The 17110-nt window shown below is 41.5% G+C and overlaps 1 protein-coding gene across 6 annotated transcripts in view; it reads right to left on the minus strand.

Moving 5' to 3' along the window:
* Positions 1-10306: 10306 nt before the first annotated feature.
* The window catches only part of trabd (TraB domain containing), a 49769-nt gene continuing 42965 nt past the window's right edge, over positions 10307-17110 (minus strand). For all 6 annotated transcript variants that reach the window (XM_072241111.1, XM_072241110.1, XM_072241105.1 and 3 more), the window contains exon 11: positions 10307-14250. In XM_072241111.1, coding sequence (XP_072097212.1) covers positions 14079-14250 — 172 coding nt within the window. In that variant the 3' untranslated portion in view covers positions 10307-14078. The remainder of the gene's footprint in view (positions 14251-17110) is intronic.

Here is a 17110-nt window from a genome sequence, read left to right on the forward strand (position 1 = left end):
ATTATTTGAGATTAGGCCAATCAATGTAGTGTCATCAGCAAATTTAATTAGAAGATTAAACTGTGGGTGGCGACACAGTCATGGATATACAGAGAGTAAAGGAGGGGGTTTAGTACACAGCCCTGAGGGACTCCTGTGATGAGAGTCAGAGGGGCAGAGGTGAGGGAGCCCACTCTTACCACCTGCCAGCGATCTGACAGGAAGTCCAGGATCCAGCTACACAAGGCAGGGTGAAGGCCGAGGTCTCTGAGTTTCCTGTCGAGCCTGTACGGAATTACGGTGTTGAATGCTGAATTGTAGTCGAAGAACAGCATTCTCACATAAGCATCCGTTCAGTGGCTGAATCTCCAACCCTTCCTTGGGCCATCATCATTATGTGCTGTGTTGTAAGATGTAAGTAATTATGGTCTTTCCATGACCATGATCGTTCTTGGCAAATTTTTCTACTGAAGTGATTTTCCATTGCCTTCTTCTGGGCAGTGTCTTTACAAGAATGGTGACCCCAGCCATTACCAATACTCTTTGGAGATTGTCTGCCTGGTGTCAGTGGTCATATAACCAGGACTTGTGATCTGCACCAGCTGCTCCCATGGCTTCATGTGACCCTGATCGGGTGGGGGGGGGCTAAGCAGGAGCTACACCTTGCCCAAGGGTGACCTACAGGCTAGTGGAGGGAGGGAGTGCCTTACAGCTCCTTTGGTAGTAATTTTATGTATTGCACTGTACAGCTGCCACAAAAAAAATCATGACACCTGTGAGTGATGATAAACCTGATTCTGATCTGGGTCACTATTGTGCACTGAGAGTGGGAAGGGGGCAGGGAGAGGGGGAGTCACGGTTGGGAAAAGGGGAAGGGAGAAGGGAGGGAGTGGGAAGCACCGGAGACATTCCGTAATGATTAATAAACTAATTGTTCGGAGTCAAATGACCTTGCCTGGTGTCCCATGGCTGGGTGTGTCTGCACCGGTGCCAAACCCTGTCACCTGTCCCACACCCCTCCCGTGGTGCTCCACCCTCACCAGTCCCAACATCCCTTGCTCCCGCATGATTTACAAACTCACTCTCCGTTCCACGCTGACAAATACAGTGCTGTGCAAAGGTCTTGGGCACCCCAGTTCATCAACCTCTTCCTCTGGCTGCTCATTCATACTCAACTTTGGGCTTCCCCAAAGAAGTGCAATACCCTCATTCAGTCCCCTGAGACCTGACTGCTCAAAGCGGAGGAGGTGCATTTGGGATGGGACTGAGAACCAAAACTATGAATCAGCAACGTAGGAAAGTGGGCGAAGAGTGGACTATCTCAACCTACCAACCTAACCGTCCCGTCAGCCATCTCCTGCACTTTCTGGGGAGTGAGCTGCAATTCCCAATCAGCCTCAGTAACCAGTTCGGACCCCACAAAACCAGTGTAGGTGCGGCCTCCCTCAATCTGAAGGTGAACAGTAGAGACGGCATAGGAATAGAGGCATCAGCTTATTGACCACTTAAATCCCACAGCAAGTGGGGAAATTAAATTATTAATGATACATGAAATCATATTGATGACAAGAATAATTTATTTTTTCAGGATCAAGGCATCACGGGTAAAAGTCAGTATATCTTTCCATTCCTAGTGGTGGTGATGACCTGTCCTCTTCAGCCTCTGCAGTGTCTTTGATGAAGGGAGGTGAGGACCTCAATACAATAGCTATTACTAAAGAGCAAACTTGTGGGCCTCGAGATAGACAAGTCCCCAGGTTCTGATGGAGTGCATCCCAGGGTACTGAAAGAAATGGCAGAGGTTACAGTGGAGGCTTTGTCAATAGTTTACCAAAATTCTCTAGACTCTGAGCAGGTCCTGGCAGGCTGGAAGAAGGTGAATATCACGCCACTGTTCAAAAAAAGAATGTAGGCCAAAGGCAGGTAATTATAGGCCAGTTAGTTTAACATCTGTGGTTGGGAAAATGCTTGAGCCATCATTAAAGAATAGCAAGGGCTCTGGAAAGAGATGGATCCTGCAGACAGGCTCAGCATGGATTCAGCAAAGGCAGGTCCTGTTTGAGGATATAACAAGCGCAGTGGGTAGAGGGGAATGGATGGATGTTATTTACTTAGGTTTTCAGAAAGCGTTCAATAAGGTGCCACATAAAAGACTTATCCATAAGATAAAGACGCATAGAATTGGGAGGTGATGTATTAGCATGGATAGAGAATTGATTAACAGAAAGCAGAGAGATGGGATACATGGGTGTTACTCTGGTTGGCAATCAGTGGTGAGTGGTGTGCACAGGGGTTGGTGCTGTTCATGATATACATTAATGATCTGGAAGACAGGACTGAGTGTAGTGTATCTAAGTTTACTGATGACACTAAAATGAGTGGAAAAGCAAATTGTGCAGAGGATATGGAGAGGCTGCAGAGAGATATAGATAGGCTAAGTGAGTGGGCAAGGGTCTGACAGATGGAGTACACTGCTGGTAAATGCGAAGTCAATCCACTTTGGAAGGAAAAATGGAAGATTAGATTATTATTTAAGTGGTGAAAAATTGCAGCATGCTGTTGTGCAGAGGGACTTGGGAGTGCTTGTGCATGAATCACAAAAGGTTGGTTTGCCGGTGCAGCAGGCTATCAAGAAAGCAAATGGAATGTTGGCCTTCATTGCTAGAGGGATTGAATTTAAGAGCAGGGAGGTTATGCTACAACTGTACAGGGTACTGGTGAGGCCACACCTGGAGTACTGTGTGCAGTTCTGGTCTCCTTACTTGAGGAAGGATATACTGGCTTTGAAGGCGGTGCAAAGGAGGTTCACTAGGTTGACTCCAGACATGAGGGGGTTGGACTATGAGGAGAGATTGAGCCATCTGGGACTGAACTCACTGGAATTCAGAAGGATGAAAGGAGATCATATAGAAACATATAAAATCATGAGAGGGATGGATAAGACAGAGGCAAGAAAGTTGTTTCCATTGGTAGGTGAGACTAGAACTAGGGGACATAGCCTCAAGGTTTGGGGGAGTAGATTTAGGACAGAGATGAGGAGGAACTGCTTTTCCCAGAGAGTGGTGAATCTGTGAAATTCTCTGCCCAATGACGCAGTGGAGGCTACTTCAGTAAATATATTTAAGACAAGGTTGGATAGATTTTTGCATAGTTGGGGAATTAAGGGTTATGGAGAAAAGGCAGGTAGGTGGAGATGTGTCCATAGCCAGATCAGCCGTGATCTTACTGAAAGGCGGAGCAGGCTCGACGGGCCAGCTGGTCTACTCCTGCTCCTATTTCTTATGTCCTAAACCTGTTGTGCAGTAAGTGAAGTGCTAAGATTTGGACCGAGGAACAATGCTGATATATTTTCAAGTTAGGAAAACAATGAGGGATTTCAGTGGAGACATCAAGAACGTTGTGGGTCAGGCGGTTTTCTGTGAGGATAGCTATGTCAGGCTGTTGCCTGCCCTGTTTGTGGGATGGATGCTATACCACCATGCGCAAGGATCTACAAGGCTGACTAACAGAGTGATCTTGTTCAAAGCTCGCAGTAAAATGTATTACGGGAGTGCATACCATACAACCCTGAGATTCTTTCTCCCGTCGGCAAATCTATAGAATCGTAGCTGTAAACAGGATCAATCAAACTTCAAGCACAACACAACCTCACTTCCCTCTAGTATTATGTTCTGAGGCTCTCTGTTGGTCAGGATCGAGTATGGGTGTCGTGTCCCAACTGTCTACATGATACACCAGCCTGGGCAGTACAATATGGAGAGCAAGATGTTGCACATGTAGCAGACTCCCCCCCTCCACTCAGCTGATGAACCCAAAGGGACGGCAGAGACCAATACAGTTTGGCACCAGCAGCATCGCAGGAGTTGCCAGTCAGTGTTGAAATCAACGTGGGATTATTTTAGAGACTCCAGCTCTGGATTTTTCCATGGAGTTTACTCCCAAATCCTTCCCTATGAGTAAGTATAGCCTTAAGGCAAGCAAGATTTGAGATCAGAGTTTTCCTTCTCCTAGATGAGCTGCCAAGTGCGGCTCAAGAACCCATCAGCTGAAAGCGACTGGACGTAAGACCTCTAGAAAATAAGGCTGGAGAAATAATAACAGGGTCAAGGAGATGGCAGGCGAGCTAAGTGAGCATTTTGCATCCATCTTCACTGTGGAAGACTCCAGCAGTGTGCCAGATGTTGAAGGGTGTGAGGGAAGAGAAGTGAGTGCAGTTACTATTACAGGGGAGAAGGTGCTTAAAAAGCTGAAAGACCTAAAGTTGCACATGTTGGCTGGACCAGAGGAACTGCACCGGAGGGTTCTGAAAGAGGTAGCGGTAGAGATTGTGGAGGCATTAGAAATGTCCTTTCAAGAATCATTGGACTCTGGCGTGGTGCCAGAGAGCTGGAAAATTGCAAATGTCACTGTACTCTTTAAGAAAGGAGGAAGGCAGCAGAAAGAAAATTATAGACTAGTTAGCCTGACCTCAGTGGTTGGGAAGATGTTGAAATCCATTGTTAAGGATGAGGTTATGGAATACTTGGTAACAGGACAAGATAGGGCAAAGTCAGCATAGTTTCCTTCAGGGAAAGTTTTGCCTGATGAACCTGTTGGAATTCTTTGAGGAGATTACAAGTAGGATAGATAAAGGGGATGCAGTGGATGATGTACATCTGGATTTTCAGAAGGCCTTCAACAAGGTGCCACACATAAAGCTGCCCACCAAGCTGAAAGCTCATGGTGTTACAGGAAAGTTACTGGCATGGTCAGAGCATTGGCTGATCAGTAGGAGGCAACGAGTAGGAATAAAAGTATCCTTGTCTGGTTGGCTGCCAGTGTCTAGTGGGGTTGGTGTTGAGAGCACCTCTTTTTATGCTGTATATCAATGATATAGTTGATGGAATAGATGGCTTTGTTGCCAAGTTTGTAGATGATACAAAGATTGGTGGAGGGGCAGGTAGTGTTGAGGAAACAGAAAGGTTGCAGAAGGACTTAGACAGATAAGGAGAGTGGGCAAGAAATTGGCAAATAAAATACAATGTTGGAAAATGTGTGGCCATGCACTTTGGTAGTAAAAATAAATGTGCAGACTATTTTCTAAATGGGGAGAAAATCCAAAAATCTGAGATGCAAAGGGACTTAGGAGTCCTTGTGCAAAACACCCTAAAGGTCAACTTGCAGGTAGAGTTGGTGGTGAAGAAGGCAAATGTAATGTTAGCATTCATTTCAAGAGGCAGGGATGTGATGCTGAGGCACTGGTGAGGCTTCATCTTGAGTATTGTGAACAGTTTTGGGCTCCTTATCAAAGAAAAGATGTGCTGGCATTGGAGAGGGTTCAGAGGAGGTTCACAAGGCCAATTCTGGGAATAAAAGAGCTATCATATGAGGAACATTTGATGGTTCTGGGCCTGTATTCGCTGGAATTTAGAAGGATGGGGGGTGGGGGATCTCATTGAAACCTTCCAAAATGTTGAAAGGCCTAGGCAGAGTAGATGTGGAAAGGATGTTTCCCATGGCGGGGGAGTCTAGGACGAGAAGGCACAGCCTCAGGATAGAGGGGCATCCATTTAAAAACAGAGATGAGGAGAAATTTTTTCGGCCAGAGGGTGGTAAATTTGTGGAATTTGTTACCAAAGGCAGCTGTGGAGGCCAGGTCGTTGGGTGTAATTAACATAGGATAGTACGGCACATTACAGGCCCTTTGGCCCACAATGTGCAAAACATGTTGTTAAGACGGAGATTGATAGGTTCTTGATTGAACATGGCATCAAAGGTTTTGGGGAGAAGGCTGGAAAGCGGGGCTGAAAAGGATTAGCCTTGATTGAATAGCAGAGCAGACTCAATGGGCCAAATGGCCTAATTCTACTCCCATGTCTTATGGTCTTACAGTAACCCACTTTTGCCCCTTCTCCTGTCAGTAGAAACTGTTCCGCCGGGTTTAGTAGCTAAGCCACACGTGAAGGCCAGGAGCTGAAATTGGTTGCCAGTGGCTATTTGAAACACATGCCATTGAGAGCATTTAATAGGTGGTGGGAGCTTATCCTCACTACCGTCCTGGACTATAATAACCTTAAAGAAACAATATTAATATTAAATTCTGCTAAAACAGTGAAGGAACCACTTCTGTAAGCATGCTAGCTTCTTACACTACACAGGCGGACAACTACACTGAAACACTGCAGAGAAATAAGTATGTGACCAATGCAGTGCAAAAGGAAACTTTGACTTTCCAACCTGTAATTCCTTCTAGATGAAGCATTTTGGCTCCTAGTAGCAATTAATTCTATTTTTACTTTGAGACGAATCACAGCAACAGGCCCTTTTGGTCTGATGAACCTATGCTGTCATGTGACCAATTAACTAACTAACCTGCAAGGTTTTGGAAAGTGGGAGGAAACCAGAGCACGTGGAGGAAACCCTCGGAGAATATACAAACCCCATAAGGACGTTGGAAGGAGAAAGTTAAATGTGGCTCCTCCTTGGTATGTGTTTAAATAAAATGAAAGTCTTAAAGACGAAGTGCTGTTAGCTTGGAGAGGGATTGTTTTGGCAAATATAGGATAACTAATCCACAACAATGTTATGGGAGTAGAAGTCAGTCATAACAGCGGAAAATAGTGAAAAACATGGTTTTCTGGAGAGGGCGAGGTCATTGCACAGGTGTGGGTATGAAATGCATGGGAAAGTACCAGCGTACGGGGTTTGAAGAGTTTAAAAGGGGCACCTTCTTAGTGCAAGGTGTGAGAGTTTTGTCCTCAGCTGGATCATAGCTGGTGCTGAGATAGGGAATAGTACATCAAGAGTCAGAGTTAGACTTGGAGAGAGGGGGGAGGGAGAAAAATCCAGGCTATGTGTGATGTTGTTGGATCTGTGGCTGCCTTTGCCATTGCAGAGATTGCTTGTTTAGTGAATGACAATTTTTTTTATATTTGTACTGCTACTACTGTAAACATTTGATATTTGTACTGCTACTACTGTAAACATTTGATTTTTTTTATGCATTGAGTTCATGCTAGTTCAAATAAAGAACACGTAACAAATTTTAAACTAATTTTCATTTACAGTCATATATCCCAGATACTAAATTAGGAGTATAGTGGATTCCAGATAATTGGGCCATTGGTTAATCGGGGCAGCTGCTTATTTGAGACAACTTAAAGAACAAAAACTAACTGAGAAAATAGCCAGCGCTCCCTTCAATTATTTGGGATACTATGCCGCTTAATTGGGACAGGACACGGTTGCCAGTTCTAACTAGCGTCAGACGCAGGCACTTGCGTGGCTGTTAGACTTTACACTGCGCTTAGAGCGAACAGTTCTTAAAATAGTGCCAGTTGGGTATGCTTCTGTTCAAATAGCAGTGATTTTTGTCACTCATAGTTGGCAAGAAATAAGCAGCAAGACAATTCAAAACTGTTTTGCTCACTGTCGTTTCAAGCATTCAGGCTTGGAGAAGTCAGAAGTGACCGTGAGTGAAAATGAAACAATTTCACATCTTCAACAAGTTAGAAACTACACAGAATTTGAAGGCATCAACAATCATCTTGAATGTTACAATGAAAAAGAAGATTTGGAGGATGCGATTGTCAAAATTTGTATGAAGACAGTCCATTATCTACACTGGGTGTCTACACTGATTCTGTTCATTTACAGTCAATCAAAAGAACACGGCAGCATACACTGGTTCTGTTGATAACTATTAGGAACTGATACAGTTTTATAGTATTGGTAGTGTTCCCATTTGTTCTGTATTTCATTTAAATATGTTACTTGTTACTCAGTTAAATGGTAGTTTGTTTCTTTTTAAAAATAACTTTTTAACAATTTCCATGAAACTTTGGCTAACTGGGCCAAACTGTACTGGTCCCAATTAACCAAAATCCACTGCATTTTAAAAAACAGGTTCTTCTCTCAACATGGTATCGGCTCACAGATCAATCCCAAGGGAAGATGACATTATAGTTGTTTCTGTGAAAGAATATATGGTAAACATTTCTATTGCTGTTTACCCTGCTATTGAAATCACAAGTTTTTTTTAAAAAACGGCTAACATAAGTGTAAAGGGTACACTTTTTATCAGTTATACATAAACAAATGTCCAGTGATAACTATTGCTTAATGAAGAGTCTATTTATAATTTAACCATGTTATTAACATTTCTAAACAATTAAGTGCACAAGTGGAGAATGAATGCAGTTGTCAAACTGAGTTATGGGACACAAGCCATCTCCATGTATCAATCTCACTTAGTGAGAACTAATACAGCGTCTCAAGCCAAAACCATCAAATTTCCTTGCTTCCAGTTACAGCCAGACCCACTACATTCCGCCAGCACAGGTATTCCCAACCTCTTTTTATCCCATAGGGCCTCTACCATTACCCGAGGGGTTTGTGGACCCCAGCTCTGGTAGTAGTTTGTGTTTCTGCAATCTCTTGCTTCAGTCAATATTAGTTCAATCATGATGACTCCTCATGGAATGCTGACCAAGACCAGCTGGGAGGGAGCTACCATACAAAAGTACTGCACAACACAACTTTCCATTCATCTCCCTTCTCTCCACCCTCTCAGCCATCATGCACCTCCCACCCCCACCGTTTTAACAATTGATCAGAGTTCCTGAATCTCGAAGATTCTCATCTAAAGTGATTTATGATTTAGGGGAAAACTCAGGCACTGGAATCACAATCTGGAGTGCTTTCAATCATCAGGGAACTTTAAAAATGACACTTGTAGATCATCCCTCTTTCCAGGAGAGGAAACAAAATTGAAGATACTACACAATATGACGAGCTGGTTCACAAACTGATCCTGACTGTATAGAACTTTAGTCAGTTGAAAATTGGCTTTAATAAACTTTTCACCTTATCAAACAGTATTGCACAGGAATAGGTTCTACAGCCCACAACGTCGTGCCGAACCAGCTAAAAAGCAAATTAACTCCCCCCACCCTCCCGAAAACTAAGCCATGTTATCTACACGATGTCCATATCCCTCCATCTTCTTCACATTTACGTGCCTATCTAAAGTTCTTAGGAGTCCCTAATGTATTTGCCTCTGTCACCATAGAACATTAAGTAGCATGAGAGTGGTGGGGGCTGAGGGGAGATCTGATAGAGGTTTACGAGATTATGAGAGGCAGAGATCGAGTAGGCAGGGAGTATCTGTTTCCCATGCTTGAACTGTCTAATAGCAGAGGGCATGCATTGAAGGTGAGAAGGGGGTAGGTTCAAAAGGGTTGTGGGGGTTAAGTATTTTACTCAGTCGTTGATGCCTGGAATGGCAGTAGAGACAAATACATTAGAGGCTTTTAAGAGACATTTGGATAGGCACATGGATTTAAGAAGGATAGAGGGATATGGACAAGGTGTAGATAGGAGAGATTAGTGTTGGTATGCTTTTGTTTTGCCTGTTAGCTGGCTTGGCACAACATTTGGACTGAATGGCCTGTTGCTGGCTTGTACTGTTCTAGAACAGGGACAGGGACATCCCAGGAATTCACCACTCTCTAAGTAATAAAAAAACACTTACCCCTCACATCCTCCTGGAACCTAACCTCTCTCACCTTCAATGTATGCCCTCTTGTATTATTTCAACCTGCTGAAACAGATACTCTCTACTCTTCCTATGCCTCTCAATCTTAATATCCTCTATCAACTCTCCTCTCAGCCTCTGCCGCTCCAAAGAAAACACCCAAAGTTTGTCCAACCTCTCATGATAGCTTATGCCCTCTAAACCAGCATTCCACTAAACCTCATTCGGAAAGGAAAAAACTAGATCTCCCAAAAAAAATTTCTTCCCCAAATGGAACAACAATCCAACAAGGGCATTAGAATAAATTTATTTATCTTGTATTTGTACAACTCTAGGATCCCTACAATAGATCATGACCCCCTTAGTTATGGTGATTTGGAATTTTATAACAAAAACTCACTAAGATGCAGAATATTCAATAGAAAATTTATCATCATGACGTGAGTGGATTTGACATGATCGTACTGGGCAAATTCTTCTACAGAAGTGGCTTGCCATTACTTGCTTCTAGGCAGTGTCTTTACAAGATGAGTGACCCCAGCCGTTATCGATACTCTTCAGAGATTGTCTGCCTAGTGTCAGTGATCACATAACCAGGACTTGTGATATGCATCAACTGCTCATACAACCATCCACCACCTGCTCCCATGGCTTCACATGACCCTGATCGGGAGGCTAAGCAGGTGCTACACCTTACCCAACGGTGACCTGCAGGCTAGCGGAGGGAAGGAGCTCCTTACACCTCCTTCGGTAGAGATGTATTTCCACCCTGCTATCCAAAAAACGTAACTGAAACACAAGTAAAATCTCTGCAAAATTTTATTTTTACAAGAACGTTACCATTATAATCTGTAATACCTCAGAATGCTCAGCAGTTAAAAGGCACAATCCTACAGAAATCGAATATAGATATTTTAAGTACATATTACAGTGGTACAAAAACCGCATTACCCACATCAGAAAGACCAGAAACCCTGACTCTGTAAAACTCAAATGTCCCACCAAGTGATTCCATTTAAACAAAAGTCCAGTACCTGAGAAGCAGAAATGAAGCCCAGCAAGGCAGCATCACACAATAGATAACCAAACAAAAATCAAGGCTTGTTACATTAGAAGTAACATTTTCCAGGGAATGTTATCTTAAAGTAAGTGTTTCTGCAAAACAATCCCAGGAATGGGAATGACAAGCTGGAATTTAAATTTTGCTGTATCTCACATTTCCCATGATTTATAGGTAGCATTAAATTCTGATTTGAAAAAGCACAGACTGGAAGATTTTAAGACTGCTAAATCCAGTGACCAGATCAACTCTATTACCTACTATCTTTGGTTCTCATTGTCCCTCGATACATGTTGAATTTAATTAATTCAAATGTACAATTCAAACCATTCTATTTATTGATTCTTGTCAGTCAAGACCAACAGACCCACTTTACACTTGAATTTTTGTATGACACCAAAATGCATATTTACTTCTAGTGGAAACAAAATGCACTTTTGAAGTTTTACATTTTGCTTGCAATGTGAGCTGCGTGTAAAGAAAAAGAATGTTCAGTATCAATTTTATTTAATAAGGCAGAGTTATTAAAGTTTTCAGAAATGAATTCAAATTGCTGCACACCACAATATTCAGCAAGGGTAACAGAAAGCTTCAAAATAACAGGAGTTACCAAATCAGAAATAAAGATTCTTTGTAGTTACACACAAAGCAGACAGATGTGATTATACATAGGCACGGCTGAAAGCTTAATTTCAGTTTAAACGAATTCAGTTTTGAAATAATTTAATGAATCACAAAAAGACCAGTGTTGGCTGTGGGGGAAAGTACTGACTGGGGGAAAAAAAAATTCACAACTCGTGCATGTCCAGTTATTTTGAGTATTTAGTCTGGGGAAAACTAGAATTAAAACTATGAGCATGAACAGGTGTTAAGTTACATGTTTTTCATATTTAATTCTACTTTCCTCAAAATTAAATAGTACCGTATAACACGCAACATTTCTTTTTCTGAAGTTTATTAAAGGTTAGTGGAAATGTTATTCATTCCATCAGAATTAAACATTTCCCAAAAGATATTTAAAACATAAAGACCTTTGAATAACATCTCAAATGTTTTTGTGATCCATATGATTTTATAACTTAGATCTGCTGATACACTCTGCTTTAAATCTAACTAACAAAACTGTTTACTAATATGGTTAAAGTTACAGCTTATCCAAATCAAGATATATATGGCACACAATTATTATTAATATAAGAGACAACACTTGCAATGCATTCAGATTCCTGATGCAGGCATGCATTTCCACTACGTTATTTTCACTCTACCATTTCCCTGACAATTTTAGTCAAAATTGTTAAACTAGTTGTACCAGAAATAAGATGGGTGTGATTTGTATGACAAACTAATGTACCTATCTCCCCAAAGGCATCAAGGTGTACTTTACCTTTCTGCAAACATTCAAAAGGCTAAATACCCTTTACTTGTCAAGAAAACTGCATGGTTATACGTATCACACACACAAGATGCCAGAGGAACTCAGTAATCTATGGAGAGTCAGTGTTTTGGGTCAAGATCCTTTATTCCCCTCCATAGATGCTGCCTGACTTGCTGAGTTCCTCTAGCATTTTGGGTGCTGCAGAATCTTATTTTTAATGTTATACCCATGTATTTACCCACACACAATTCATTGTTCAGATGAAAAAGTTGTAATCTCAATAATTAAATTATCAATTATTACTTTTTATTCATTTTTCCCTGCACAATTTGCATTAGACGGAATACAGAATTTCACAGAACAATGTTTTGGTGTTGTAGGTGATACTAGACCAACAGCTCCCAACATGGGGAGCATGGACCCCTTGGGTTAATGGCAAGGCTCCATGGCATTAAACAGGCTGGGAACCCCTGTACGTGACCTACAAATATGAAGCAGGAGCAGTCTAGCAATCAGCAAGATGTGCAGACTCACAGTAAGTGAACACGATCACTACTGCTTAAGTAAGCCTTACTAGATTCCTCGAATGATTTGAAAACATATAATGGAAATACAAATTCAGAATAGCGTAATCAACGAGAGCAAACCTTGCAAACTAAAACACTGGCAAACTGTGTTTTTAATTATCAACCGTCCATAAATAAAAACAAGCGTAGCAGAATACAATTCATAAAACACTGAAGAATGTATTATATTCCCAACTCTGATAGAGGAAGCAGTTTTCAATCAGATTACTGCCTGGCCAGATTTGGCATGTAATCGGCTATTAGGAATGCTATAATCATTTGACTCAGGCAGGGGTTCCCGACCTTTGTTTATGCTATGGAGCAGTACTATTAAGCAAGGCGTTGGTGGGCCCCAGGCTGGGAGTCCCTGGACTAAGGCAAGAAGGGTGGAGTATTAAAAGCAGATTATGTCATTGTACGACATTAAGTGTTCTTCATACTTTTTAAACAACGCAGAAAATTGACGAAATGCTTGCTGGATAGAAACAGGTGATAAATCTACTATGCAACTGGATACCTGTGTATGGAACTGGAAAAAAACCCATTAAACTTGACAGTGAAAATCCCTCATCGGAACATAGCCCTGCTCGTACTCAAAGAATACTAATCATTGTAATCTAAAATAACCAAAATAAGGGAAGGGGCCTTAGCAATTATACAGCAACCCCTCATTATTTCCAGAAATGGAGATTTCTGGTCTTTCATCACTCCCAGCTAGTGTGGCCTTTCAATGAGAATTCACCCATGTTCTGAATCTCATCCCTTACTGAATTCCAGGTGTAAATTGAACACTGGAAAAATGCAAATCTTCCTTCAGCACTCCTACAAGTAAAAGGTCCTCCAAATATGTTGCTCTGGAAAGAGGGAGGCAGGGGTGGGTGGAAAATGGGGAGGAAGTCTACGCATCAGTTTGAAATATGCTGTAAAATGGCAACCTTCAGAAGGGGAAGCAAAAACCTGGAAATGCATGCAGCTTTTGAAAGAGTGAATCATAAATAATTGTAAATACTTATTTTATTAGAATCCATTAACCTTCAAAATAAGAGTTAATAAATGTAACTAAAAGCTACTGGTTGTATCTTAAACTGTAAACAATTGCTGCCTTTTGGATAATACATCAAAATCTTAAAAGTTACCAGGACAGTTCTGTGTAGTTTCAATTGTTAAAGAGCAGATGAGATAATCCCAAAATTGCCCCAGTGATATCTGAACACGATTCTAAAGCAACCATAGGCTTCTTGATGTGCATTCAATGAAAATAATACTACTGCAATATTTCAAAATATGAATTTGTAAATTTACGTTCTGCCACACCTACTCTCAAACTGACAGGCTTAAAATACAGTAACTTGTGAATTAAGTTTATAGAGCACATTTCTTGCGAGTTACAACTCATGCTTTTTTGCATAACATGGAATCAGTGTAATTTAATTATTTCTCGTCATTCCCAGCGGGTGCGGCCTGTCAACCTGAAGTCATCCATGTTCTGAATCACATCTGTTACTGAATTCAAAGTGTAAGTCAAACACTGGAAAATCCAAATCTTCCGTCAGCATTTCTCAAACAATGTCTTCCTTTCAGTTAGAAGATTTTACTTGAATATTTATGGAGGTAACTCTGTACAAATGGTCTTGACAGCAGCAACTGAATGGTCCCTTTTCCCAAACGGTAGCAGCCATAACCCATGAGTCCAAAAACAGTTGTTTTAAGAGTAAACTTCAATATTTTCAAAGCTAATGAAGGTGGAGGAACACTGCCGAGAAAAAAGGGTAATCCATTGGTTATTGAAGGAAGAGGAAAGAAACGATGCACTAAACACATCAACATGAACTGGTTGGCAAAGCGTATCTAGTTAGGCAGCAGTGGTACAAAGAACCAACCTTTCAGACCAACATTTGTCAGGAAGTGGGTGGGGAAGAGAGAAAACAAGTTCTTGGGAGGGATCAGAATCAGAAGCAGGTTTAACATCATTGGCTTATGCCGTGAAACTTGCTGTTACGCAACAGCAGAACATAATAAAAATTAGAAATTACTGTAAGTATATAAAAACTGGAAATTAAAATACATTAAAAAATTTATAAAATGGATCATCTCTGATGGGGTGGGGTCAGGATTAACTGAATGCACCTATTTCCAGGAACGACTCAGAAATCCCTGTTGCTTGGTATTTTAATTCTCCATCCACCTCCTATAATACTTTTAACTTGTGCCTACAACCTTCTGCACTGGTATAATACACTGCATCTTCCATTAGGCACACTGCAGGCTTCTGAACTCAGTATAATTTCTACAAATTCAGATAACACTTTCCCCGTCTGTATCGTAACTCACCAATCCTGCTACAAATCACCGGTTTGTGATTTGCTTGTTTCTCTCTCTTCACTGGCGCCACCTGACCCACTTGGTGTGTTCCACAAGGCTTACACTTCCCAACGTCTATGTTCCTGTGTTTGTGCTGTCTTCAACCGACCCCACTCACGGTCAACTGGTCAACCACTACAACTGTCTGCACTCACCGTCAACTGGTCAGCTATTGCAACTGTCCCCGTTCACCCGTCAACTGGATGACCTCCCTCATTCACCTGTCAACTGGTCAACTACTGCAACTGTCCCCATTCACTCATCAACCACTACAACCGCCCCATTAACCTGTCAACTGGATGATTACTACAGATGCCCCATTCACTTGTCAACCACTACAACTGGCCCATTCACTTGTCAACTGGATGACCACTACAACATTCACTCTCATTTGTCCATCCATCTCTCCCCCTTCACTCCATTGCTTCAAGCTAACTTGTTTTCTTTTCTCCAGTTTTGATATTTCAGACAAACTCACTCTCTCTGAAGATGATGCCCAATCTCAAAAGGTTTCCAGCTTTTTCCAGTTTTATTTCTGATTTACTGTATCTACAGCTTACTGATTTTCATCAAGAATGTAATCGCATTAAAACATTTATTAAGCTGCTTTTATGTAAACCCTTGGCAGACACTCCAGGACAGCCATAAAACTGGTTAGGCATTTATCCCCATACTGTTCCTGAACCATGCCAACGCTGGCATACCTCAAATCAACTCTTGAACTACAGTGCAGCAGTCACATTGGTGAAATTACCAGACCAGCACAGAAAATCAGATCTGCTAATCTCTTCCAGGCATGGAAACCTTTCCTGACTGCGTGCCTCCAGACCTAATGTTGTTCATTTTTAGATACCCTCTGAAATGGTTTCCAGCAATTCAAGGGCAATGAGGAATGAACAATTGCTGGCCTTTACATTGATGACCAGATCCTGAGAAGTGACTAAATTTTAAAAATACATTCAAAATAATTGTCTCTCAGAACATAAATGGAATTCCTAAGTTGATTTTTTTTCCAATTTTGGTGAAATCCAGAATTCCATAACTATGTCCAACTAAAAACCCTGAAATGAAAATACTTCCTGCCTCCAGGATGGAGGACACAGACATGCCACACTAACTTGCCTCAGTTCAGATGATTTTCAGAATTTCACTTCCTAAATCATCAAATATGTTTTAATGAAACACAGAGTTGATATTTTTAAAATTAGGAATCACTGGCAATAAAATCAAAAATTAAAGAATTTGTTCTGAAAATTAAAACGTGGCATCTCCAAAACCAGCAATGATAAAACCACACACTGCTATTGATAAAGTCCAGGACATCACTTATAACATAGAGCATACCTAGTTAGTGATTTAAACCAATTTGGAAACACCAATGACCTTGAATCAAAAAAATCATACAAAAAGTAGTGGATATAGCCCAGTCCATCATGATAAAGCCATCTCCACTATTAAGCACATCTACATGGAGTACTTTTGCAGGAAAGCAGCATCTATCAGGGACCCCCACCACCCAGGTCATGCTCTCTTCTTGCTGCTGCCATCAGGGAGGTACAGAAGCCTCAGGACCCACACCTCCAGGTTCAGGAACAGTTACTACCCCTCAACCATCAGGCTCCTGACCCAGAGGAGATCACCTCACTCACCACATCATTGCAATGTTCCCAAAACCTCTGAACTCACTTTCAAGGACTCTTCATCTTATGTACTTGATATTTATTGCTTATTTATTTCTTATTTTTTTTTATGTATTTCTACAGGGTGTTGTCTTCTGCACACTGGCTGAACATGCAAGTTGGGCGGTCTTTCATTGATTCTATTAGGGTTATTATCCTATTATGGATTTATTTGGTATGCCCATAAGTAAATGAACCTCAGGGTTGTATATGGTGACATACATGTACTTCCGTTGTAACTTTACTTTGAACTTTGAAAACCATGCAGTTTTGGTGACATGATTCCTGTTGACAAACTCTGTTCAGAAGTTCCACTTTTGATCTTTTATGTTCTCTTGAAGTACACCAATAATGTTACTCATTCCACACTGCTGCTTCCGCAGAGCCCCCCGATAGTGATGCGTCACAAAAAATACTTGGGCATCATCCCTCTGCCCGCTGGACATCCAGTATCAATGAGTGCTAAATCGCCTTCCACCCTGCTAGAAATACTGGGTGCCAAGCTGGCAATGCTTCCAGTCCAGGGGTTCCAATATCATTAAGCAAGGGGCCTGTGGACCCTCGGTTGGGAAC

The sequence above is a fragment of the Mobula birostris genome, chromosome 23, assembly GCF_030028105.1.
Source record: "Mobula birostris isolate sMobBir1 chromosome 23, sMobBir1.hap1, whole genome shotgun sequence".
In the NCBI taxonomy this organism is placed as follows: domain Eukaryota; kingdom Metazoa; phylum Chordata; class Chondrichthyes; order Myliobatiformes; family Myliobatidae; genus Mobula; species Mobula birostris.